Source organism: Lagopus leucura, unplaced genomic scaffold (genome assembly GCF_019238085.1).
Source record: "Lagopus leucura isolate 7727_CA_CO unplaced genomic scaffold, USGS_WTPT01 Super-Scaffold_702, whole genome shotgun sequence".
NCBI classification, from domain to species: Eukaryota; Metazoa; Chordata; class Aves; order Galliformes; family Phasianidae; genus Lagopus; species Lagopus leucura.
In genome coordinates, this window is record NW_024962254.1 from 1,678,783 (window position 1) to 1,703,486 (window position 24,704).

The following is a 24,704-nucleotide window of genomic DNA, read 5'->3' on the forward strand; positions in this document are numbered from 1 at the left end:
AACAGGAGGGCCACACGTAGGGACAGACCTGCTGGTACATAGGGCATACATGACAAATTCAAGTATTGCTCCTGCTGAAGAGAATGAGAGTTTTTGCCACTGACTGCAGTGGGAAGAGCTCATTGAGAAGCTGTGCTGGGTGAAGCAAGACTAGAAAGAAAAGAACAGTAAAAATACGTTGCCTTTCAGCAATATTTTCACTGCCATTGAAAACATAAGATGCTCTGATTGCACATAATTGTGGCTCTCACCTCATCTGCTTCTTGCCTTCCACTCTTCTTCCTGTATCATTCACCAGACAACAGTATCACCTTCAATAGGGACACTGTCACCCTGTGATGCTTTTGGATGCATTAATAGGAGAGTTTGTATGGGGAGGGTTTAAAATGAAGGCATTTAGATGTAGAAGTAACATAATGTGTTATCCTCACCCTTAAGCAAATCAAATTTTACCCTTCCAGCATCAGTTGTTCAGACTTTCCCCAAACACAGACTAAAGGAATGTCTCAGTATTTCTGCAGAAAACACAAGTTATTGTTCATGTGAATGCATGGGTTCAGGACAGCTTACAAAAGTAATGGTGTTCTGCCCTGAGCTGAGGACTGACACTTAATTTACTTCTCCTGGATCTGGGGAATTAATAACTTTTCCTCTTAGGCTTTGCAGAGAACAATTTCACCTATTCAACAGAAGAGGTGTAGCTTTTGGGCTCACTTTGAGGAAGGAAAAGGAAACACAAAAAAAATGTGAGGAACAATAGCAATGTCTCTGTGATCATGTTAGATATTACTGTTCTCTTAGCTCCTCTGTTTTGATTTTGCTTGAATAAGGTTCTCACTGGCTGAATCCTAACTAAATTAGACTTCTGGCTCCCTGGGAAAGGAATTGCTCTAACATCTTTCCCTAATATTTGCAGGTTCAAAATGGTATAGTCATATGTAATAGCAATCATGTATTTGTACTGCAGCCCTCTTTGGGCTTTAGTGCAGAAACAGAGCCCTGCAGTGCCAGGCACTACAGAAAATAGAAGGGTAATGCAGAAAGTCCATCCTAATCCAGCACTACGCTCTTGTTTAAAGAACATCTGAAACAAACAGAAGGGAATGGAGCGGAAGGAGGAAATGACAGAAAACACACGATAATCACTACTAGCTGACCATAAACCAGGCCTATAATAATGTGGTTAGAGTCTACAAGTTTGCAGAATCTCCCAAATCAGCACTGCTGTGTTACTGCAGCTGGCTTCATGGGATTTCCCTTCTCTAGACAGACTTTTAGCGTGGAGTCACAGAACCATAGCACATCCTGAGTTGGAAGGGGACCCTTGGCCCCACACAGCACTGCCCAAACCCAAATCCAGTGTCTGAGAGTCCCAACACTCCCTGAGCTCTGTCAGTTTAGGGCTGTGCCCACTGCCCTGGGTAGCCTGTTCCAATGCCCACCGCTCTCTGGGGCACAGCCTTTTCCTCACACTCCCCTGACAGAGCTCCAAAAGCAACACAGAAACCAAGCAATTTACGTTTGCAGTGGAATTCCATAAGGTGCTGGAGGCATGCGAGAGCCCTTCCAAGCAGAGGAGATTGGCTTTTAGACGGTGCAGAAAGCAGAGGTTGCTTAACGTGATCAACAGCAATGCTGTACCTGAAGCTGAGTCCTTCAGGAGCCAACATACCTCTGAAAAAAGGGGCTCTGAGCTTAGGAAAAAAAGCAGAACGAGCAATGTGTTCACACCCCCAGCAGATGGGACACTCTTAGCTGAGATCTCTTTGCACCAAGGTCTCTCACATTTCTGGAAAGTACTGTAAGTGTTAAGCCAATGCTGAGAAGTTCATCCTAATATATTCTGCTGACTGATTCCACAGCAGTTCAAGAAATCACCTTGGCACACCCTGGAAAGTAACCTCAGATCACTCAGATAGAGTGATGGTTTTCCTGTCCTCATCAAAAGGAAAGCAGCCATGCATTCTCTGCACCCATGACAGTATGTGACCTGACACACTGAGGAGCAAACCCTGAGGTTTCTAAGGAGAGTGTCTGCCCCAGAGGGGAGGCAAGAGTTTGCCTCAAGTGCTAAAGCAGGTCTGGCAGAGCTTTTTTGAGCTTCTTTCAGAATAGCTGCCCATGCTTTTTTGAGTTTATTGCAGAAGGACCTTGCAAAATGCACACTCGAGCCTGTCTTTTCTGAAAATGCATCAGCTTTTTTGTTACATCTTGTATACCAGCAGAGCTTCCTTCCCATCTGTAATTTGCTTCACCTCAGCAGAAAATGAAACATTTATTTTGGAAAAGTGGACATTTTCAATGTTTCTGGATCTATTATCCAAAGGAATTTCATTAAGAAACAGTTACAAGGAGTAGGAACTCTTCCAAGCCGCCAAGGCAAGCCACAGCCACTGCTAGACATTCACTTCACAGCACATCATCCATGCTAACAGCACTGTGTGCTTCTGGATGCTGCAGTGCCCAGCTTCACACCACTCTCCTGACAGCCCCAGTGCTAACAGCCAGCAGCAGGTGATACACAAGTGTTACCGTCCAATAGAGGATCAGCGAGCTGCTGAAACCTGCAAATGTGAACGTGTCACGTTGTTCCCTTATTTGAGAAAAGGCTGATTAACAGTCATCATAAAATACAGGAAGAGAAACTAGGTGATACCAACTAGCCAATCTCTTTCTCATCTTTTTAGAAGTGCTCTGCAGTTCCTCCAAGATGACCCTGTTGTTTGATTGGATCTATCAGTGATGGTAAATGTTAATTTACCGTGGCTGTTTTCCCAGGTGCGTTCAGATCTCAACACTTCCCTCTGTAAATGTAGCTCACACATTAATGCATCATTTTTTATGGTTTTGAGGAAGCAGACAGTTCCCATAGCATGCCCAGGGGATGATCCTCTTGTGCTATAAAAGCCTCGCTGGCATGAAGTAAAGGTTCATAACAGTGTGCAAAAGAAAAAAGAAATCTGAAGGCATCCCATCACCTTGTCTGCAGCTCATGCATTTACATATATAAAGATTTGCGTTCTGGGGTTCTCTTGGATGCTATTCAATTCCCTCTATAACCCTGCCACTGCCTTCAGGTGTAACCCTACAACTGGCAGAGAGCAGTGCAGGCTCCTGCCAGCTCTCTAACACATTATTTGGCATGTGGAGGACAGATGGTGGGCACATGGGTGTTAAGAAGGCCAACGCGCAGCGCCAACATTTCTCTTGCCAAAAAATCTGAAATGCTTCCATCCCAAAGCATTATGCAAGTCTCCACCTTACTACAAGCACAACCTGATCCTCGTGTGGGGCAAGCAAAGCACGAAGCACTACTCTGCAGAGTTACATGAATGGACTGTGATGCTGTAAAACGGATTTGAAACATATCAGAGAACTCACTCCTGGTAATTCAAGTGTGGCTATGGCAGAATTATATAGTTCCTGAAATGAGTGGCAGCAATCGGTACTACTCAAGGCAGTACAGAAAGGCAAAAATACCACATGCAGTGTCTGGGTTGCTCTGACTTGGGTTTGAACACAATTGTTAGGAGGATGGAGGTAAGGAAAGCATGAGAGCTGTTCCCCCATTGAGCTCTTTAGCACGTGGTGGAGAAAGAACGAAACCTGCTAAGGCCAAACAGGGCCACGTGTACATTGGAACCCTGTGTTTGTGCTCAGCTGAATGCACTGCATGTAGTCATCAAGAATAAGAACTGAGGGGTACAAGCTTCACAACTGCAGTTCTTGCAGAAGAAGAGAATAGGAGGTTTCTGGGAGCCAGAAAGAATGGATGCAGTCAGATCCACTAAGGGAGAAAGGTCCAGGTCTGTCCAGATCTGGAGTCCCCAGTACAAGAAAGACAGGGAGCTGTTGGAGGGGGTGCAGAGGAGAGCCACAAAGAGGATCAGGGGACTGGAGCACCTCCGCTACGAAGACAGGCTGAGGGAGCTGGGCTCGTTCAGCCTGGAGAAAAGAAGGCTGCAGGGTGACCTCGCTGCAGCCTTTCAGTACCTAAAGGGAGCCTACAAACAGGAGGGGAACCAACTCTTTGGAAGGGTTGATAACTGCAGGACAAAGGGAAAAGGTTTGAAGTTGAGGAAGGGAAAATTTAGATTGGATGTCAGGGCGAAATTCTTTATTATAAGAGTGGTGAGGTGCTGGAACAGCTGCCCAGAGAGGTTGTGGATGCCCCGTCTTAGAGGTGTTCAGTGCCAGATTGCATGGGGCCCTGGGCAGCCTGGTCTGGTATTAAATGTGGAGGTTGGTGGCCTTGCACGTGGCAGGGGGGTTGGAGCTTGATGATCCTTGAGGTTCCTTCCAACCCTGGCCATTCTGTGATTCTGAGAACCATTAGGCTCTAAGCCCTCAAACAAAGCTACCTTTGTGAATCTCCCACTCTCATGGTTTAGGCATGGTGGCGTGTATCCAGACAATGAAATTGTGAATTGGGCAATTCTCCAATGGAGAGAGTCACACTGATGATTTCTCTGGAACAAAGATGGTTAAGATAGCTTTACTGCTTGTGGATATATCTACAAGTTAGTGAATAATAACCTCTCGTCTTTCCCTCTGTTGCTCTATATACTCCATTTCTGAAGCAGGACTCTACAAGTGCAATGAATTCTATATGAACTCATTCCTATAGAATGTTGGCCTCTTCTCAACACTGATTCAAATGCCGTTAACTCCACTTCCAAGACTTGTCACAGGAGTTAATATCTGCAGTCTTTTAAAGCTTCAAACTTTCTACTCTTCAAGTCCATGACAGGGCCCTCTGTGTGGGCTTACCTTCAGGACCACTGCTCTCAGGACTATCTACTGAGAGCCTGCAGCCATGAATAGAGGCTATTTCCTGCCAAAGAGAGGCAAGAAGCCCATCTTAAGGAAACATCTCTTATTTGTTGCAATACAGGTAGAACCTTCTGAGGTCAAATGTTGAAAATCCAAGTCTTTTCCACAGACTGTTAAAGCTCTGTCACCGCACTGCTTTCCCTTGACTGGTACTGGATGATTGCCTGCTCTCTGTTACTTGCCACAACTCCTTTCAAGCTGATGGACTTCATGTTTAGAAGTGTAAATAAAGTAGGCCTGGGTGTGAAACCTAAGTGTCAGTTTTGACAAATGACACTTGAGCGTGGAGAGAGAAGTGCTCTCCCAGATGCCTTGTTTTAACCTGACCAGAGATTACATTTCACTGAGTTTCTCTCTGAGTGACTTCTGCTTTGCTTGTTATTGTTTATCTGAACAGCCTCCAGATTTAAGAGGCCAGCACGCCCTGTAATTTGGTACCCATCTCCCTCAGGGTATGATTAGGCCGGGATGTGATGAAAAAGATTCTGACTTCAGCTCCCATTATCCTGAGGTATTTCCTGCTGCAGGGATCCTGATTAGCAGACACACGATACCACAACGTGGGACCAGCTTCCGATGAGCTCAGGCAGAGCGAAAGACCCTTAATGTGAATGGCCTCACATTGCTCTTCTGAAAAACCACCGTGCTCTTTGCCCTCAAGTGACTGTTTTCAGTGGAAAATGACTTGAAGGGCAGCGTTCATCAAGCAAAAGCAGGCGATGTCTGAAACAACTCAGAGAGATGATGCTATTTCTCTCCACTGGTAGCATGCGTGGCGACCAGTTTGGATGTCTGACTTCTAAAGCTGCATGAAATCTGCCATTTCCATTGCCTGCCTGCACGTGCACACAAAGGTAAGTTCAGCAATAGCCCTAAAATTCTTTGTGTGGAACAGCCAAATAAAACGCCCTACTCCAGCCCAAAGCAAGTGTCACTTGAGATATTGTGTCAGGACCTCCAAAAAGGGAAAAGCTTCTTTTGTGAGCTTATACCCTCACTGCCTGCTCTTACAAGAGGCTGCACAGCCTGCATCTTTTCAGTGCTCTGGAAAACAGTGTGATCTCTGGTCACAAAGTGTTTGCATTGAATACAGACTCAATTCTACTCCCGAAACACAGGGGCATGCTGTCACTGGATTGCCTTGGGATAGCTGAGAAACCCAAAGGCAGCTGTCACACATGAAACACGTATATGTGCTGCTCAGGAGGTCTAAGCTGTTGTGAAAAAAAAGCTAGAAGCCAGCTGAGGTACTCCAGGATGACTCATGACAAGAGGCAGCAGACATTAAGTTGGAACATGAGAAATTCTAATTATTACGAGGGCAATGCTTACTAGGAGAGTGATCATATACTGGGGCAAATTGCCCTAACAAGTGGAACCTCCATCCTTGGAGTTGTTCAAGAATTGACTGGACACAGCCCTGAGCATCTAGACCTTTTCTGACCACAGGCTTGATGCAGGTATCTGCTGGAGGTCCCTTCCAACCTAAATTATTCTGTGTTTATCAGATATCTCCTGCTCTCTTGCTATACTGAGGTCAGCATGGCAGCTGGGACACAGGTCCAGAATCAGCCTTCCTTGCCCACTCCAGGTAAACCTATTCAAATCCCTGTACTGAACAAGGAACTTGAGCTTCCAAGCAGAAATTCCTCACCACTACTGATCTCAGGAGATGAAGTTCTAGATTTCAACCCACAAATGATCCACAAAAATCTATAAAGATCAGATCAAGAAGGTGAATGTATCCTCTTGGTCTTGGCATAGTCTAGTATTAAATGTGGAGGGTTGTGGCCCTGCTTGTGGCAGGGGGGCTGGAGCTTGATGGTCCTTGAGGTCCCTTCTAACCCAATCCATTCTATGATTCTATGATTCTATGATTCTATGATTCTATGATTCTTTTCCACTTTCCAGATGACAGGAATAGCAGTAGCAAAATAAAAGCAAACAGCGTAGTGTGTTACATGGTTATCTGTAAACTACAATGTACAGTGTCCACGTACAAGAGATTTTTTTAGCATACCAAGAGCAAGGTCAACACTCATTTATGGGCTCTGACAAACGCAGAAGCTGATGCAAGATAGTAAGTCAGAACCTGTTATTTGCTTTGCTCCAGCTGTGTATGCCCATGTTTCACACAGGTTCACCAAATGCAGACTAGCAGCTGAAGTGCACTAACTTGTAAACGTTTTGATGCCTTTTGTCTTTCCTACACTTGTTGGTGAGACCACAAACACCTTGAACCAGGAGATATGAGGAGACAGTGTTTCACCAACGTGAGTCTGGTTATACTCTTTTTGATGTTATACAGATGTGGTCTTGTCTGTTAGCCTGGATTACTCCGTTGCTTATTTTTTTCCAGGGAAACTAGGGTTGCCCATAGCTCTATTTGCCATATTTTTACACATCTGATGTAGTGAACTTTACTGTTGCCTTGAGAATTCTGTACATAGGGGAGTATGGTGAAACTCAGTTCCATGTGAGGCAAGGAGAGACTTCTGTGTCACTGTGTATGTTCTTTATATGGTTCTCCAATTTTTTTCTTTCTTTTCCAAAGGGATAATTTGGTCCATTTGCCATGCCAGATGTGCAGAAGTATTTTAAATATTCAATCAAAATCCCAGTTGCTGTGAAGCAGATAATCACAGTCTTGGCTGCCTATTTTTTTTTTTTTTTAACTGTACTGTTCTTATGAATATGATAAAAAAGAAACTTGCAAAATACAATCTCCGCTTCACAGTCTGGGTCCTGGTCCAGGCTTGTGGTTTACAAAGCCTTTTGCTGAGTGACAACAAAACAAATTATGCGGCCTCCCTTATGCCTTAAATTTAATATCTCATCTCCTGCCCTCTAATTCAAACCTTCACACGGCACCAGGGTTTCCTTTGTAATGAGATAACTCTGAATATTAAGTTTGCATTACGCAGGGCTATTATTCACATGCCTGACATCACTACATATGGAACTGTAATCAATAAAACATGGTTCGAGAGGGATTGGATGGCTTGTGGGCATGGGGATCAGTCACTGAAGCCTCTCAGTTACTGCAAAACATTCATCCTGAGACAGTAGTGACCTACCGAGGAGCCCTGATGAAAACCTCAGGCAGCGAGGCCAAAGTTGGAGCAGCTGGGGACATGTGCTCTCTGAGATGGGGGGTTAATAAGCCTTCCTCTTCAGGCCTGGCACCCCAAGTCCACTTGAATGTTTGGATCGGACTCCACTCAGGCTGAGCCAGCCCAGCAGACCTCACAGACACGTCACACACGCTCAGGTCCTACCTCCATCGTTGTCCTTCCCGTCGCCGCACGCTGTCTCCATGGACGTATCGCAGCCCGCTCCTCTCCAGCCCAGCTGGCAGACGCAGTGCCAGCCGTTCATGTCCAGAGTGCATCTGCCGTTCCCATTGCACAAGCCAGGGCATCCCTCTGCAAGGCAAACAGCCACACGTTCAGGCATACCACAGAGGGAGAGAAATGTAGCCCGGAAAAGGGCTGGTAACCTGCCACTTCCCTTTGCTTTCGGCTCAGTTCTTCACTCCCACTTGATGTCTTCTTATTGTCTCAGTTTACAGTTCCCCAGTGCACAGCCTCACTGATGGCACTGACTGAATAGTGAACTTGGGGAAACACTGTGATTTTCCTGCTCCGTTGTTTGCAAAATCCACCCTTCCACCTGAGCATCTCAAAGCTTTTACTTTATAAGACCAAGATTTAGGGATACCTAAGTTACATGTGGGGTTAAAGTTCCTAACACTCCGCATGATAAAACAGTTTTTAGCCTGAATAATACCACATTCAAAACCAGAATGAAAAGGAAGGCACTTCATACATTAGCAAATATTTGGAGAACACACAATTTCTGTATTATAGTCATTCTGAGAGGGGTTCATCTGACCCTGTTATAACTGCCCTACAACTCAGCAGCAGAGGAACCTTCCCTATAGTGGAAGCTCTTCATGTAGATTTGGTCCCTACACTGAAACATGCTCTGGAAATGGTTGTTTGTCTCTGCTGACTAAAGAGAGACTCCAGCAGAAGCAGACGTTCCTATAACAGGTGATTAAACTCGGGGGGAGGGGGGGTTAAGCCCTATGCTTCCTGCCTGCTCACTAGGGTTTGATTTTCGCATCTGACGGCCACCTGCTGAGATTTCCATCCTTTATTTTTTGGGGGGAAAATAGCAGAGTAATTTCCCCAGTAAGCAGCCACGTGTGGGAGGCTGTTTAGCCTACACAGTTCTGGGGGCTTTTCACCTGCAGAGCTCAAATATCTTTTGTGGGTAGCAGCCAGAAACGCTAGCTGCATTTTACAGATTAGGGAAATGAAGCACTGAAGTGACTGTCGAGGTCACCCAGCAGGACTGATTAAAGCAGGAACACAACTGAGGCCTCCTGAGCTCGTACATGTGAAATCCCTTCACGTAGTTCGAGTTCCTTCAAGCTCTCAGCTTTGTTTGTGGAACTACGGAAGTGATGCACATATCCTGTCCCAAAGGACACGGTGGTGAAGAGCACTGAAAGATGTGCGTTGTGGTAACACTCGATCAACCCCATCACTGCATTAATGGCAGGCTGTCTGAGGAAATGCTTGAGTGTCCCACGCTGGAGAAATACAGGTGCCTCTTCACTAACAAATTGTTTACATCTTTGCTAAATTAGCTTTTCTAACAGCTTACAGATTAACAAAGGCCAAGTGGAATAAGGAACAAAGTGGGTAGGGAAAAGTCCTTCAAACGGATCTTAAATTTTGCATTTGCAAACATATCTGAAGGATTTCTAACCTTTTGAAATGTGTACTGTATGCATGTGAGGTGGGGCACGCAAATTGTAGTGAGCATGCTTGTGCTTCATTACTAGTACATTAAATTAGTATTTATACACTACAGATGAGCTATTGATAAGCATGGCTACTGGAAGCTCTCTATTTTAATGCTGTGCCTTCAGTTACTTACAACAGTGCCAAATTTTTAAGCATTTAATGTGATTTTTCTCCATGCTAGAGCTAATTTATTAGTTTGTTTTCTTTACTCCCTTCCAGTACAAACTGCAAGCATTCAGCTGTTTTGGAAAATGAGAGGAAGAATCTCATTACTTGTTAAAAGGACTTGCTGAAGTTATGTAGGTAGGTAGGTAATCTTACTTTGGAGCAGATAAATTCCATTTGGATAGGCCCATCCTGACAGTTGGGATATGCCATTTTCCCCCTCTTTATAAATCAGATTAAATGTGTCTAGACAAAAAGCCTCTGGAGAAAGCTGACGAAATCACTTTCTGTGTGTTCTGCATCACTTCAGTAGTTGGCAGCTCAATTCTGCAATGACAATATTGCATCACCATTGAGCACACTTTGTGATTTACTGCTCTGCTGCAACAGCTAGACTCTTCATAACCTATCCCAAAAAATTATTTTCTATCTCTCGCTGCTGCAGAGACCAAGCAGGACACTCCTTGAAAAGGCTGGTAGTGCTGTCTTCGACAGGAGTGAAGTGAGTCTAAGAGAATTGGGCAATGAGAGCTTGAAGAGACCACTCTAAAAGTATGAGAGGAGAAAGGTTGGATAGCACCTGACTTTCAACCCAACAAGTCTTCAGAGGTGGAAGAAGATGGGTTTCAGAAATTCTTTCCTGGAGCTAAATACAATAGAATTGTGAGGTCATACAGGAGTAGATCCAAGTGCTGGAAATAGTTTAAGTTAGGGCTACAATGAAAATTCAGATTAAATTCATTTTAACTTCTTTAAGTATATTTTCCATTGCTTAATTTTTGGAAGGAAAATATCAAAAGAAAGAATCATAGAATTATCGAATCATTAAGGTTGGAAAAGATCTCAAAGTTTATCTAGTCCAACTGTCCACCTATCACCAATGCTGCCCACTAAGCTATGTTTCTTAGTACCAAAATCTAACCTTAGTAGACAAAAAAATACTGTGCTGATTGCTTCTTGTGAGACTGAAAAAAAACCCCAAATATATTGTCTTCAGATATCTCTCCTGTGACAAGTGTCCAGCAGGTATTGGTAAAAAAATACACAGTTACATAAATGAGGAGTTAACACTGGACTACTGAATGTCCTCCACTTTCTTACTTTCCACATAGGGTAAAGAGAGCGTTAGAAAAGGTCTGATATAATTATTATAGAGACACCTCCTGCCTCTGAGGAAATGAGAGAGTTTGATTTGTACACTCTAGAATAGCAAAGGCTGAAAAGATTATGATTGTTTTCCACAAATTCATGAAACAGATAAACAGTGAGAAGGAAAACAGCTATTTAAGCTAAAGAGAATAATGCTGGCATAAGAACAAATAGGCCTAAACCATGCATGAATAATTCCTGTCTGGAAATTAGAAAGGGGAAAACAAAACAACCATATTTGTCAGGATGAAAGGAATAAAGTTTTGGAATAGCCTCCCAGAGGGATGATTAAGGCAAAGAAGCCTCACTGATATATATAGGGAGCTTGGTACATATATATAAAGTTCTGTAAGACAGGGTTGCCCTCGTCCATGTGTGAGATGGGTTTTGGGCTATTTGAATGGAGTTTCATGATTTCCTGCTGAACTTCTTCAAGTGGACTCTGAGACATTACATCAATCATTGCAGAAGGCAAACAGAGGGAAAACACCATTCAGGAGAGGAAAGAAAGAAGAGAGTATCTCATAAGATAATGTCTTCACAAACTGTCCACTCATCCTCCTTGACTGTTAAGGGAATCTGGAGTCACTAGTTGAGATACAAGCTGCAGGTACCTACTGTGGGATGACTCCTTCAGTAAGGCCATTACACACGGCATTGCCATCTTCCCAGGCTAGAGAGCAGTTTGCCTCCTCTCGTCAGTAAGAGAGACAACTCCAGTTCCTATCAGGAAAAATCTCTTCCAAGGAGTCAGAGATAGCAATTTCCCAATGAACTGACCTCCTCGTCACAGCTCCATGAATATGAACGTTACAGCAAAGTATCAGTGCTGTGAAGACTAAGTTGTATCTGTTCCTATGTGGTAATATGGTAGGAGAATAGTTAGTTTTCATAAATAATGATGAAGGAAATCATTAATAGAAAACAACACAATTTAACGGTGCTGTCAGAGGACTCCTAGGGTCAGCAAGTTAGAAATTAATATCAATATGCAGGTCAACATATCTAGCAGAATGGACTTAGAAAGTATTACTATTTCTGAACAGTTCTGCTGCGCACAAACTTGACCATCACTACCACTACTGAGGTAGAACATATAATATTCCACATTCCTCAGTGCTCTTCAAAGCACTTGTAGAAAAGGTTACACAAATTAAGCTTACCCATTTCATCTGTGCTGGGTAATAAGGGAAAAAGACCACTGTATCTCCAAAGTGCTTCTGAACATCAACACAGAAAGCTCAACCTTCCCAGATTTATAGCACCATGGAGGGGAGTTGGATGAGATGAACTTTTAGGGTCCCTTCCAACTCAAATGATTCTATGACTGTGATAATCTTGAAGCTCTGATTTCTCATAGCTAGAGTCACTAATGATCCTGTACTCCTGTTGGTGTCTCTTAACTGTATTTGGGTGACTAAGATAATTAAATACATGAATAGGGCTTTCTGAGGGGGAAAAAGCCTTTTATGTGACTTGCTAACTGAAGCACATGAAAGTACTGCTGATACTGTGAGACACAAAGACGTCAGGTCTGCCATGCAAGAGAAAATACAGAGCAGGGAAGCATTACAGAAAGTGGACAAATTTTGAACTAGCCAAGAAAAACGTGTCAAAGGAGACAGTCACCACAGTAAGAAGTGATGGTGCCAATTCTAAGATTAAGATTGGTGGTAAAAACAGTTAAAGCTTTCTCTAATTAGTACAATTTAAAAACAATGCCTAATGGCAATTTTTTTTCATGTTAAGGCTCATTGCCACTTGAAATGGGACTTAAAAGATATAAGACTTTCCTACTTCTGATCTTAAAGTGTTGATAGACAACAATTTTATTTCTTTTGTCAGTCCTCTCTCACCAGTAATAAAGGCTTCTTAATGGACGTTCTAGCAAGTCTCAACAGAGTAGTGGCTCTGAAATGAGTGGGATATGGCTGAATGGAACATGTGAAGATGCAAACACCTGCTCCTTTGAGAGAACAAACCTCAGTTTGGTATCTGCAGAATTTGGACTAGGAGTTTATGGTTGGAATAGATGATCTTAGAGGTCTCCTCCAACCTTAACGATTTTATGATTCCAAATTCTGTGGAACTGAAGGGGATGAGTGAAACATCAAGGGATCTCTACAGATTATGAAAACCTATTAAAGTGTTCTAAAAACACATAACTCCTGAGCTGGTGGGTATCAAGAAACCTTTCATCAGGTGGCTCCTGAAAGATGAAGAATAAGAAGTGACTTGCCAGAGCTCCCATTGTTTCCAACTGCAGAACTGGAGGAACTTTAGTTGTCACTGCTTCTCAGAACGAAGAAGTGACTTTGCACTCATCCCTGAATGCCGACGAAGGCAGCTGTTCAAAATCTTTATCTTTCAGAGTAGCTGTTATTCACCTCAGTACTGCGTAAATGCGGTTATTTCTTAAGTGTGACAATGGATCAACAGCAATAGAAATTAAAAACACGGATGTTTTGGCAGCTCCAACAGTATTCTGGATGGAGGAGCTCTCTCTAAAACCATACATCTTTAATATCAGGTACCTATTTTCATTTTAAGCATTACTGGTGTTAATTGAGCCTTAGACTGGAACGCTCAATTCCAGTCCTGGTTGTAGCTTCTTGGCTTAATCCCACTGATGTCTGCTCTTGAAACTTGCCCTCCAACCTAGAAACAATTCTGTATCTTGTTTGATTTACTGGTTTATTGTAAAGCTGTAGGAAAGACCCAGCAGTAAATCAGGCTCACTCTTGACAACACGGGATTACTGGGAAGGGATTTCAACCCAAAAGATGTTAATAATTAAGAAAGCCAAAAGAGCATGAGTAATTTAGTTTTGAAAAATGCACGCCGTGAAGTCAGCCAACTAAAAAGCATGTACTTTTAATGTTTCAGCTGTTGCTAATCTTTCCAAAAGAGGCCATGTACTGTAGATACGATCGTTGTTCTTAGCATGTTGCCTAAGCTGTTACCCAGTACTCACTAAATACAACGCATCTTTATTCTTGGGTGTAAAGGTGAGTTAAAAGGTTATCCAGAGGAGAAGTGACAGCTACACAAGACTTACTGAACCAAATGAGCACTGGAGATCCCTGGGCACAAGCTCTACAGACCAGTTTCTCATCTGTTCTATCCTCCTTGTGCTTACCTTTTGACCCAGCTCTCTCCAATGCAAGTTGAGACAAAAAGGAGGACTCCTGGGGTTTTGAAATGCAAAACACTGAGATGTGGAACATCAGCAGGAGGTTCTGCTCACACTGCCTAGTGTCGACCTGTACCTTCCTTTATGAATGTCACCATTCCTCTGTAGGAGTACAGACAGTGGCCCTCTTTCCTTGATCTAAGAAGGGGAATATCATTTTTCTCCTGGCTTAAGACAAATCAAACACGCTTCACTGATGCAAAACAATAAAGAAGAAATGATGACTAAATGATCTACTGATCTATAAACAGTGGTTCAAGGAAAACTGCTGTTTGCTGTGCATTAGACTGAAGATAAAAATCTCATTAATTAAAACTTGGACAAAATCCCCTATCATTAATATTTGTCTGCTCAAAGTTTTTCCCTGGTAACAATTGTACCTGAAACTTCTTTTAAGCCACAATGAGAACATGAAACGTTAGATTGTAAATTCATCCAGAGAAGTGAACTCAGTAGGACAGCCATGTTGCTTGTCTCACAACAAGAGCTTTACATGGCAGATTTTATTTTAAATGTTCACCAGACGAATATTTTGGCATATCTGTCCTTCTTCATCAGCTTCTCACAGCTGCTATTCCTGATTGCTCACAACCTGAAAAGGAGAGTAACTCTATGGGAGAAACTGATTTGTTCAACCTGATTTTTTGGTTTGTTTAACCAGCAAACATATGATGCTGCGTGGTGTCAGCGCTGTGTTGTTGTTAGTGTCAAATCAGCCATGTAGAAGGATATCGGTGTCCAACCCAATCATATTTACTGTCAGATTGTTGCACTCACTAGATGTGTACTACTTCAGTATTTTTCGAAAGCTGAGAGGAACTACTTTTATTTAAAAATCCTGCATCTGGTTGCTCTGATTAATAGACAAGTGAGATTTTTCTAAGATCTCAGTGCCTCTGCTCCATAGCAGTTCAGTGCTATATCTTTGCTGCTGAGAAAAGACCAGGGTCCTAAACTTGCTTTACTTTTCAAAAACAGGAAGATGGGGTAGGATTTCTTTATAGGGCACATTGATGGAACATCACTTATTTGAACAGAATTTGTTAATTTGTGTATCTAGAGGCTTTGAGGCCACAACATTTTGTATTTATATATATATATATATATATATAATTATTCTAAGTTCCCGTGTAAGACTTGGCAATCATGGCTCAAAAATATGAAGACTCCACACAGAAAGCACACTCACCTGCTTGTTACAAAATGGATCATAGACAATTGATTACAACACATCACTGTACAGGGCTCCTGATGTATTTGTTTCCTCCTGACTTGCCTTACCTGGGTAGTAGGGGTGAGGATGAGAGATGATTCGGAGGGGAGGGCAGGGACAAGGGGAAGGGCAGGAACACTGATACGATGTTAACACAGGATCACAGCACTTACAAAGGTACTTCCTACCTAAATGACTGGAAAGTTCATCCTTCCAGACATTAGGGAGCACTTTGGTGACGATGAGGAAGAGATGCAACCTCAACACAGCATGTTCACGGTGCATTTAAAAAAAAGAAAACCACAAAGACAATAGGAAAAATAGGAAGGAAGAGCATACCTTTCACTACCTTATCCAGATAGTGAGCTTGGGAGATAAAAGACAGGACATTTAAGGTAGGATTGAATAAGTGCATTGCGGCTTACTACGAGACTGTGCAGGTGCTAGAAAGGCAAAGGAGAGTTCGCTGTGATATGGAAAGAAAAACCTTGATAATGAGGAGAGAAAAGAGGGAGAAGGGTGCAGCACAGCCCTCCTCAGTCAAGGAGCTCAAGAAGGCTATGTTTAGGCATCCAGTCATCTTTGCTCATTAAGACCAGGAAGAGAAACAGGAAAGTTAAATATATATATATATTTATGTGTTTTGATATATATATATATGTATATATATATGTATAAATATATATATGTGTGTGTGGCAGAATATTTTAATGTTCTGCTCATTTGCAACAGTCTACCCCTGTTTTATTGCTTTTAATCACTTGAAAGCACTCTACCTCACCTGATTGCCTTATACATTTCTGCATAAAGACACACAGTTCTCCTGTGGCTTACCAGAGGCTTTTCCCTGGATCTTCTTAATGGGAACATACTGCGTTTACACAGCATCCTCTACCCCAAGATCAAATTATTTTACAAACATTAAATTAACCTTGTGGCAGCTTTACCAGGTAGGTAGGTCTTAATATACTCATTCCAAGGAGGGATGCAGCAAAGAAAAGAAAGTTTGAGATGCAGTGGGAGCAGTCATGTGCCCAATTCCCATGGAACATTAATTTAGAAAACAAATTTCTGATTGCTCTTCTGGGGTCAAATAGAAAGCTGGTGGCAAGGCCAAAAGTAGGAGACAGGAGTCCTGGCTGGGTGAGCCCTATGCATACCAGCAGGTGGCACTCACTCTCCTAACGCCAGCTGGTCCTTGATAATAAATGAGAGGCTCTAAGTCTTGTTCTTCTCTCTTTCATTATCAGTTGAAATGTTATTTCCCTTCTTCAAGTAAAGCTTGCCTGCTCTCTGCTCACTCTTTCTCAGTTGTGTCCTGGTACCTTTAGGAAAAGTTTTGTTTTCTGTTCACTCATGTAGATTGCTCAACTGGGAAGACTTGCAAGAATTTTTTTCCATGTGGGAACCTTAATGGTCAAAGCAAAGTAAGTAAGTGGAGACGCCACAGAACTATTCAAGGCCAGGATGAATGGGATCCTGGGCAGCCTGATCTACTGGGTGGCAATCCTGCCCAAGGCAGAGATGTTAGAGCTAGATGGTCTTTAAGGTCCCTTCCAACCTAAGCCAATCTGTGATTCTATGATCCTACGGTGGGGCAGTTATGAGGATTGGAAATGACATTCCCAAAGCATACTAGTACAGCAGTTGCCATGTGGGAAGTGCAGAATCACCATCCACTTGGGAACTTCTCTTTGGGATGCTAAAATCAAACAGCTAATACTGAGCAGATAAAGAAAAGGGAGGCAGCTGCCAATGCCAACCATGTCATTAATGTGTCAGTGTTATCCTGCAAAAGGACAATAATAAAGTCTTTCTTAAGCAAATCTTCCACATGTGGACATGCAGCTGTAGCATGACTCTTTCTTCTCTAAACCTTCTCTAAAATTCATGTGCTATTCTTGCACTAAAACATCTTATATCTGCAGAAACTCCTTTAGAAAACCCATGGGCATGTGGGACAGGATGAAGAGCTGTGCTGCTTTTCCAAAGTAGCTCCACACAGCTCCACATCATCACTAGAAGCCACTGTCCCTTCAGATTCATTACTGGGGAAGCTCATGCTATTATTTTTCCATATGAGTCCTCTCATTTCTCCACTTTGAGCTGTCTGAGTTAGTTTTGTCTGTAATACATTAAGAAGGAGTTAAACTCTCGTGTCATCAGTGATAGGACCAGGGGGAATGGTTTCAAGCTATGGCAGGGGAGATTCAGGCTGGACATGAGGAAGTATTACTTTTCAGAAAGGGTGGTCAGGCACTGGAATGGATGCCCAGGGAGGTGGTGGAGTCACCGAGCCTGGGGGTGTTCAAGGAAAGACTGGATGTTGTGTTGAGGGACATGGTTTAGTGGGAGCTATTGGGAATAGGTGAACGGTTGGACTGGATGATCTTTTAGGTCTTTTCCAACCTTGGTGATTCTATGATTCTATGATTCTATGATTCTATAAACCTAGACTGAGAAAATTTGAAGGTTTTCACCTTTCAGAAGGTTTTTTTTTTATAGGTCCCATCCAACTCAAATAATCCTGTGATTCTACGATTGTTTGATTCTACCTCTAGCTTATGCAAAATCATGTTGGAACAAATCTGCAAGGTCTTGTTTTCCACTAACATGGCTTTCCATTGCTCAGAGGTACCCTTCCCATAAAGAAAATGTGGGTGCCAGAGGTCCAGCCCGGCTCAGACTCTTCTCTGGATATGGAGTGTGCTGCAGAGAGCTGAGCTTCTGCTATTGGGCTGAGGCCACCCCACACAGGTGGGCTTATTTTATGCTGGGCTGCACATAGACCAAACTACTTTAAAAGGCATGAGTGACTTGTTAGAAAACTGGGAAAAGAGAGCAGAATCCACCTGCAGTGTGCTTTGTCTGGATTCCAGCTGCTTGAGCAGAACCAGAGGGCAATGATTACAAGCCCAGCTATTCAGAACATGTGTGACTGTTTATGCAAGAAGACTGATGAAAGGCAAATTGGAAAAGGCAGATTTCTCAAAAATCAGAGTTTTGCTAAGTCAACCAAAAAGCAGCTTAATGGCACCATAAGCAGAAGCCCTTGCGGGACAGACTATCTGTCTGTCTAGGCATTGTTACTGCATACATCAGGTGTACGTGCCAGGAACAGATTTCCAAAAGGAGTTGAGCAAGCATTTTTTGCAAAGATCAATGGGAATTAGGCACTGAGGTGCTTTGAAAACCTGCTGGGTGGACCTGCGTGTATTTGGAGGGCTCACTGCTGGCCCCTTAGGGCTCTGGTGAGACCCCACAGCGTTCAGATGCAGCAATGGAACTCCAAGCAATGCCTCAGGCCTTGTGTCCCTGCCCTGAATATCTCAGCTCTGCTTTAAGTATGTACACAAGGAACCCTTTTCTGCCCTCATTTCCAAGTAGTCCTATAATAGGAATCAAAGAATCAAGGCTTGTTTACTGGTAAAATATCATGCAGAGAGATTCAGTACAAGACCTCCACCGAGTGTAGGCTCACTAAACCTGACATTGTGCCTCTGCAGCAGCACTGGAGCACTCTCCAGGCTGTATCGTCAGCTGTATGCAATCTGAGGCCCTGGACAACCTCTGGAGTTGTTTATTCTACTTGGGGAATTTTCTGTGCTGCCTCTTGTGAAACAATAGCCTGCCACAGAGCTGGCTTTTGATTTGCTCTTTCAGGGCCTCCTGTGAGAGGGTTGATTTCACCTTTAAACTGAAAGTTCCTAGAACCCACCATGCTCCCTGGATGCTGCTGGCATGTTTTGGGCTGGACTAGAAGAAAGTCAAATTCTTTCAATGAAGGAAATTTGGAATATGAGAGCCCAACACAGGTGTCTTGTATGGGTATTGTAATGATGTTTTCTCCTTTAAAATATTAGAGTAAACCAATTGAACCATTCTGCTGGGCTTCAGGCTTCCTGCAGTTCTATAATCAACTTTCTGTTCTACTCTTATGCCTGGATGTGCTAAGTTTGCTGCGTTAAAATGATGAATGCACACTTCTGCATCAATTTCCTGGTTGGGAATTAACTGGGGTTTGTCTAATGAAATCTCTGAATGTGAGCAATCAAGCTAGTATATTTGGTAACATGACTCTTTGTATGAGCAAACAGAATTAATCCACTGGGATCACAGTTCCCTTGTACATCATAAGAGCTTCCTATGACCTACAAAACAAAAGGATTTCTTACTCTTAAACATGCTCAACAGGAAATGGAAGAAGTCTACTTTATAGGTATCATCCATTTCTACCATGTCACCTGCACACATGGCAGTACTGTAAAAGCATCACTTCAGCAATGGGGTTTTATGCTTGTCAGTGCTAGAGCAAAGTGGGCCATGACACAGACATAGAAGGAATTACTATCAACAGAACAAGTTGTCATGCAGGGAAATTACACAAGGACAAGGGAATGCTTTCCACATACTTCATGTACGTAATTCCAAGGCAATGTCCTTTCATCTGTGCCAATATCGCTTATTACTCCTTCTAAAGCTATTCAATTTTCTTGGGTATTTAGGGCTTTGCCAAATCTCCCTTATATTCCACACATTTATCAATGAAATATTCTGTAGGAAATACAGTTTACATCGTCAGAGGTATGGAACTGTACAGATTTGTTGCTAAATTACCATGCAAGAAGATGAGGAGGGAGAAGTGAAAAGAAATGGAAATGCTCCAGTGCTCTGAGCATTAAAGGATGATTGGGAACCCAATACAGCACTGCAATAGGAAGCAGCACCAAACACAACATGGTGTGCACCATTAAAATCTCAGTGCTGACTGCATTGCGGTGCTGGCCTTTCCCAGGATAACAAGGACTCTTCATGTTTAGAGCGAGGAATAGCACAAATAATGGGGTAAATTTAATTACCAGGAAAGATAAAAGCTTGTTGTTTGAAATCAGCCCGGGCGGAGAAATATCATACACTGAACTAGTGGCATTTTGGTTTTGCAGGAGAACTAATAAAATGGCACTGAGGGAATGAATCAGGCTTTGTGTGCATAAATGCCTTTCACATAAAATTGTCCCCTGGATTCGGTGCCTTTTTGCTGAACATTTTTTTTTCTCTTTTAAAACTCTTTCATGAATCTGTGTAGCTTTCCAAATCAAAGTGCTTGAACACAAGGCTATAAAATAATATTACAAAAACACAGGATTCCAATTAACACAGGCCTGCTCCCTTTTCATTCTAAAGTCATTTAAGTGAGGTTTTTTTTTTTTTATGCCTTCCTCATGAAAAGAAATGAAAGCTGTTAAGGACATAGACAAGAAAGCAGAAAGAATGTAATGTCTAATGAGACAGAGGAAGTTTTTAGAGCTAGATATTTTTCATTAAGGGATTCATGTGGAGACCATAATGTGGTAGGGTGACATTAGCATAAATAAATGATAAGTGGAATCGAGCCACAGATATGGTTTGAACCATTATCCTAATGCTGGAATTAAAATATTGTGATCGGGCTCCATTTCCCGCCTGCCTTTATGTGTGCAAGCTTACCTGGTGTTCAAGCAACACGAGTGGATGACTACATGCAACTGAGTTGATCATCTACGAGGATGACTATGTTAACTTTTGCCCAGGTATTGCTTGTGGTTAATTCTGTTGCAGTGTGATTTATAGGTATCGCTGCATGAGGAAAGCCATGCTGATTGAAACAAAGTGCCTGGAGAAGAATTCTCACTCTGAAATAACTCTCCTAAAGTTGACTGAGATTCTTCAGGTTCACACTGGAATTATTGACAGTGGAACTGGATCAACTCAATTAGTTTTCCATTAATGCAAAACAAACAGTGTCTGGGGAGTTGTAATGCTCCTGATTTTATAGCGTGACTATGGCATGGAGACTAAAGTGTGTGACAGTCAGAAGAAAATGGAAAAGTGCATCAAGGAGTTAAGTGAGATGAAGGAGGAAGGCAAGCAGAAGCCCATTCATTAAGGATGCTGCAAACTGCTTAACATAGGAACTGTATTTCTTGCATGATTTCAGTATATTGATGGTACCTTACTACTAATAAAAATAGACATGCCACTGGGAGCTCAAGGTAAGTGCCAGGTGCATAAGGAATACAGAACCGAACAGAGAGGACAACAAATGGTTAGAAAGGTAGCAGAGCAGACAGGAGGCATGCAAGGCAGTGTTCAATACCAGGCAGAACCTGCCCGATTGCAGCTTCCAAGCAAAGTGGCAGTGCAAATAATGGAGCAAATTAAGGGAAGGAAAGCTTCAAACAAGAAGCATGTTTCTAAGCTACCGACATACTAGGGAGAAGTTTTGAAGGCCACAGAAAGACCTTTTGAGAGAGGCAAAGCAGGATGGTCCGAAAGCACCTAGCTGCCACTTGACAGCTTGTCTCCAGATCAAACACCATGTAGGTGTACTTTGAGTCTGATAATAAAGAACACATTTCACCACGTCATCAACAAATGAAAGGACATTTTGCTCCCACGTGAAGATGTATGATGTCAGAACTTGAAATCCAAGAACAAAGGTGCTCATGCTACACTAAGTCACACATATTCAATTAAGCATGCGTCTTTCCTCCTCCCTGATCATCGATTACTCTTTGAAAAGCAGTCGGTTTTTCTTTCTCCCTACCAATAGTGCAGTGCTCTCCGTTCCAGCCCGGGCTGCATTCACACTTGCCATCCCGGCACGTCCCGTGCTCATTGCAGCGTGGGTGACACGCTCTCTGATCACAGGCTGTGCCCATCCAGCCCTCCTCGCAGCGGCAGGTGCCTCCGACGCAAACTCCGTGTCCTCCGCAGTCTGCTGCACAAATCTCTGTGGGAGAGGAGAGAAGAGAGAGGAGGGGATAAGGGTGGAGAGAAGGGAGAGGGGGGGGAAAAATCCAGAATGTTATTGTGAAGAAAAGCAGCCACACTTCACTACCTCGCCTTACGGGGCAATGAAAGGAATTCCTGGAGCCCGTAACACTAATCCTTCCAGACAATAAGAATCTAATAAGTATATTTCAAAAAAAAGGGCCGGATGTGGATTGCAGAGGTCTGCTGTGATTGATCCCCCTATTTGCTTTCTTATCCTCTTGCACTCCTCAAGCTTTTGTGATCGCCAAATCCGAGGGGGAAGGCTCTTCCAATAAGCAGAACAAAAGTCACATTTAATTAAAATTTGGTTAAGTGTGGAAACAATGTGCTGATAAACCACCGATGCTGAAGTTAAGTGCTGGCAGAGCCTATTTATGGCTTGTTAACCCACTGTTCTGGGGATGGGATTCATTAAATCCTTCCTCTGTTTAATATTAATACAGAATATTTCTATTTATGCTGAGTATGCTCATCTCCTACGTCTCTGTTCTCCTGCCACCCCATTAAAAATCTCTTCTCAGGGATCTGGAGGTACCTCCATGTTCTGGGGTTTGTAGGATGGTGCTTGTTCCCAAGTCTTATTGGAGTTAATGGAAGAGGGGAGTCAGGAGTAGGTATTTCAGTAATCACTTCCTAAAAAGAGAAGAGCTAAAGGACGTTGACTTTTCAGAGACGCTGGCCTTTCCACCCTCTGTGAGCCCCAGTGAACACCACGACACAGATAGGCATATAGTATTTAGACCCAGAACCAAGCATTTGGCTAAAACCTCACAAGGCCTTGGCATGGATTTGGGGGAGTGCACTGTGCTTCATCTGCACTGTACGTGTCTGGAAAAACTGAGGTCTGGTGGAGAACAGATACCCATGGCTTAGGTGTTAAAATATCTGTTGCTGCCACTACATAGCACTGATTTCACTGAAAAAAATTACAACCAAATACCAACATGGTGTTATACCACTGATGAAATGAAATGATGTTATTTCTTCTTCTCATCACCTGGCTGCTCACTTTCAATCTCATATGCAGACTGCACTCTCCTGTTTTCAATCCCAGTGGCAATTCAGAGTGCATTTCAGTGATCTGCCTCCTCTCTGACTTCTGCACCTAAACTGAGGTAAACTCTCCCAAACGTTTTGTATTCAAAGCCATAGCTTGTCTGAGCCACTTATAGACTGTATAGTGCAGGGACACAGTTCCCTTTGGGGAGAATGGAGAGAAGATGTGAACAGACAAAATTTTGAGCAGAGCTGGGCCTATGAAGGGGTGGTAGGGTACCCTGCAGAGCACATTTTCTCTCTTTTTCTCCCACTCCTGTTTCCCCAGAGTGAATATCTCAGACACTGTCTGTGCCAGCCCATCCCCAGTGCCTCTCTTTGTGCCTTAGAGCATACTAAGCAAAGAACTCAGGCCTCGAGGCTTGTGGTGGTGGGGAGACTGGTATTATACAAGACATTTACTTCAGGTCACTGGCTGCACATAAAATATTCAAAACTACTCAGCCTGCATTAACATCACACCTGACTGAAATTCAGCCTTCCATAGGTTTGCATTAGTGTTTTGCTAATGAATACCACCAGTAGGAGGAAGCTTGGGCTGTTCAAGGAGTTTGGCACACTCGTGATGTGGGGTTGGAGCATACCCTTCCCTGAAAGCTTTGTACCAGCCCATAGGAGAGGGCTGCAAAAAATCTTCAGCCCCTCATGCTGAGACAGACTGTGAGAGCAATGACAACAGTGTTTTGCATGTCTACTAAAGTCTGATTTTCCAAATGCAACACAAACACAATATGTATTTCCCGCTTACTTCAGCTCAGGGTAGTGGAACCTTTTCCAGCCACAGTATCACAGAGCCTTTTGAGTTGGAAGGAACCTTTAAAGGTCATTTAGTCCAACTCTTTTTACTGCAGTAGCTCAGATGCCTCCAAATGCTCTTGGACACTAGTTACTAAATATGTAAGTCTGCAATGAAAGAACTGGAGTTCAAACGTGCTTAGGACACTGAGAACATTTCTTTGCCATGAGCGTTAAACATGCGAAGTATCTGGGCTCCTTACGTGCTTAAATCATGGATGTGAGGCAGTATTTTGAAAATACTACTTGCTGACTAAATGTAAGAGAATCTAACATAAACCTCATTGGAAGTCAGTCAAAGTTACACTGTGAAATGCTTAAGTCATGTGTGCAGAAGGACTCCAGCGTTGCTTTCAGAAGTTTTTACTTTGCATTTGGCATTGAGACACTGATTTGCACAGCTCCTAGATGCAAGGGAGGTAATATCATACTACCATGCCCATTACAAACAGAAGGGATGGTGCAATTATTGGCTTGTTCAAGGGCTGCAGCCCAGATGTGTGCTTTCTGCCCTTCTCCCTGATTGCCAGACAGCATTGCAATGGAGAGTGGGCTGATCAGGGTGGTATGTGAACACATAGGATGTGTCAGTTACTGCAGTACTAAAGCTGCACTGGAAAGAAAGAAGTTGGTTTTCTTTGGCTGACCTGATGAACAAAGTCAGGGG

At 43.0% G+C, this 24,704-nt stretch overlaps 1 protein-coding gene across 1 annotated transcript in view; it reads right to left on the reverse strand.

The window, feature by feature from the left end:
• TENM4 (teneurin transmembrane protein 4) overlaps positions 1-24,704 on the reverse strand; it is a 593,945-nt gene that overhangs the window by 99,821 nt on the left and 469,420 nt on the right. Inside the window, exons 15-16 of the mRNA XM_042862497.1 lie at positions 21,957-22,142; positions 8,112-8,258 (exon numbers count right to left, since the gene is read on the reverse strand). Of these exons, the coding sequence (XP_042718431.1) occupies positions 8,112-8,258; positions 21,957-22,142 (333 nt within the window). The remainder of the gene's footprint in view (positions 1-8,111; positions 8,259-21,956; positions 22,143-24,704) is intronic.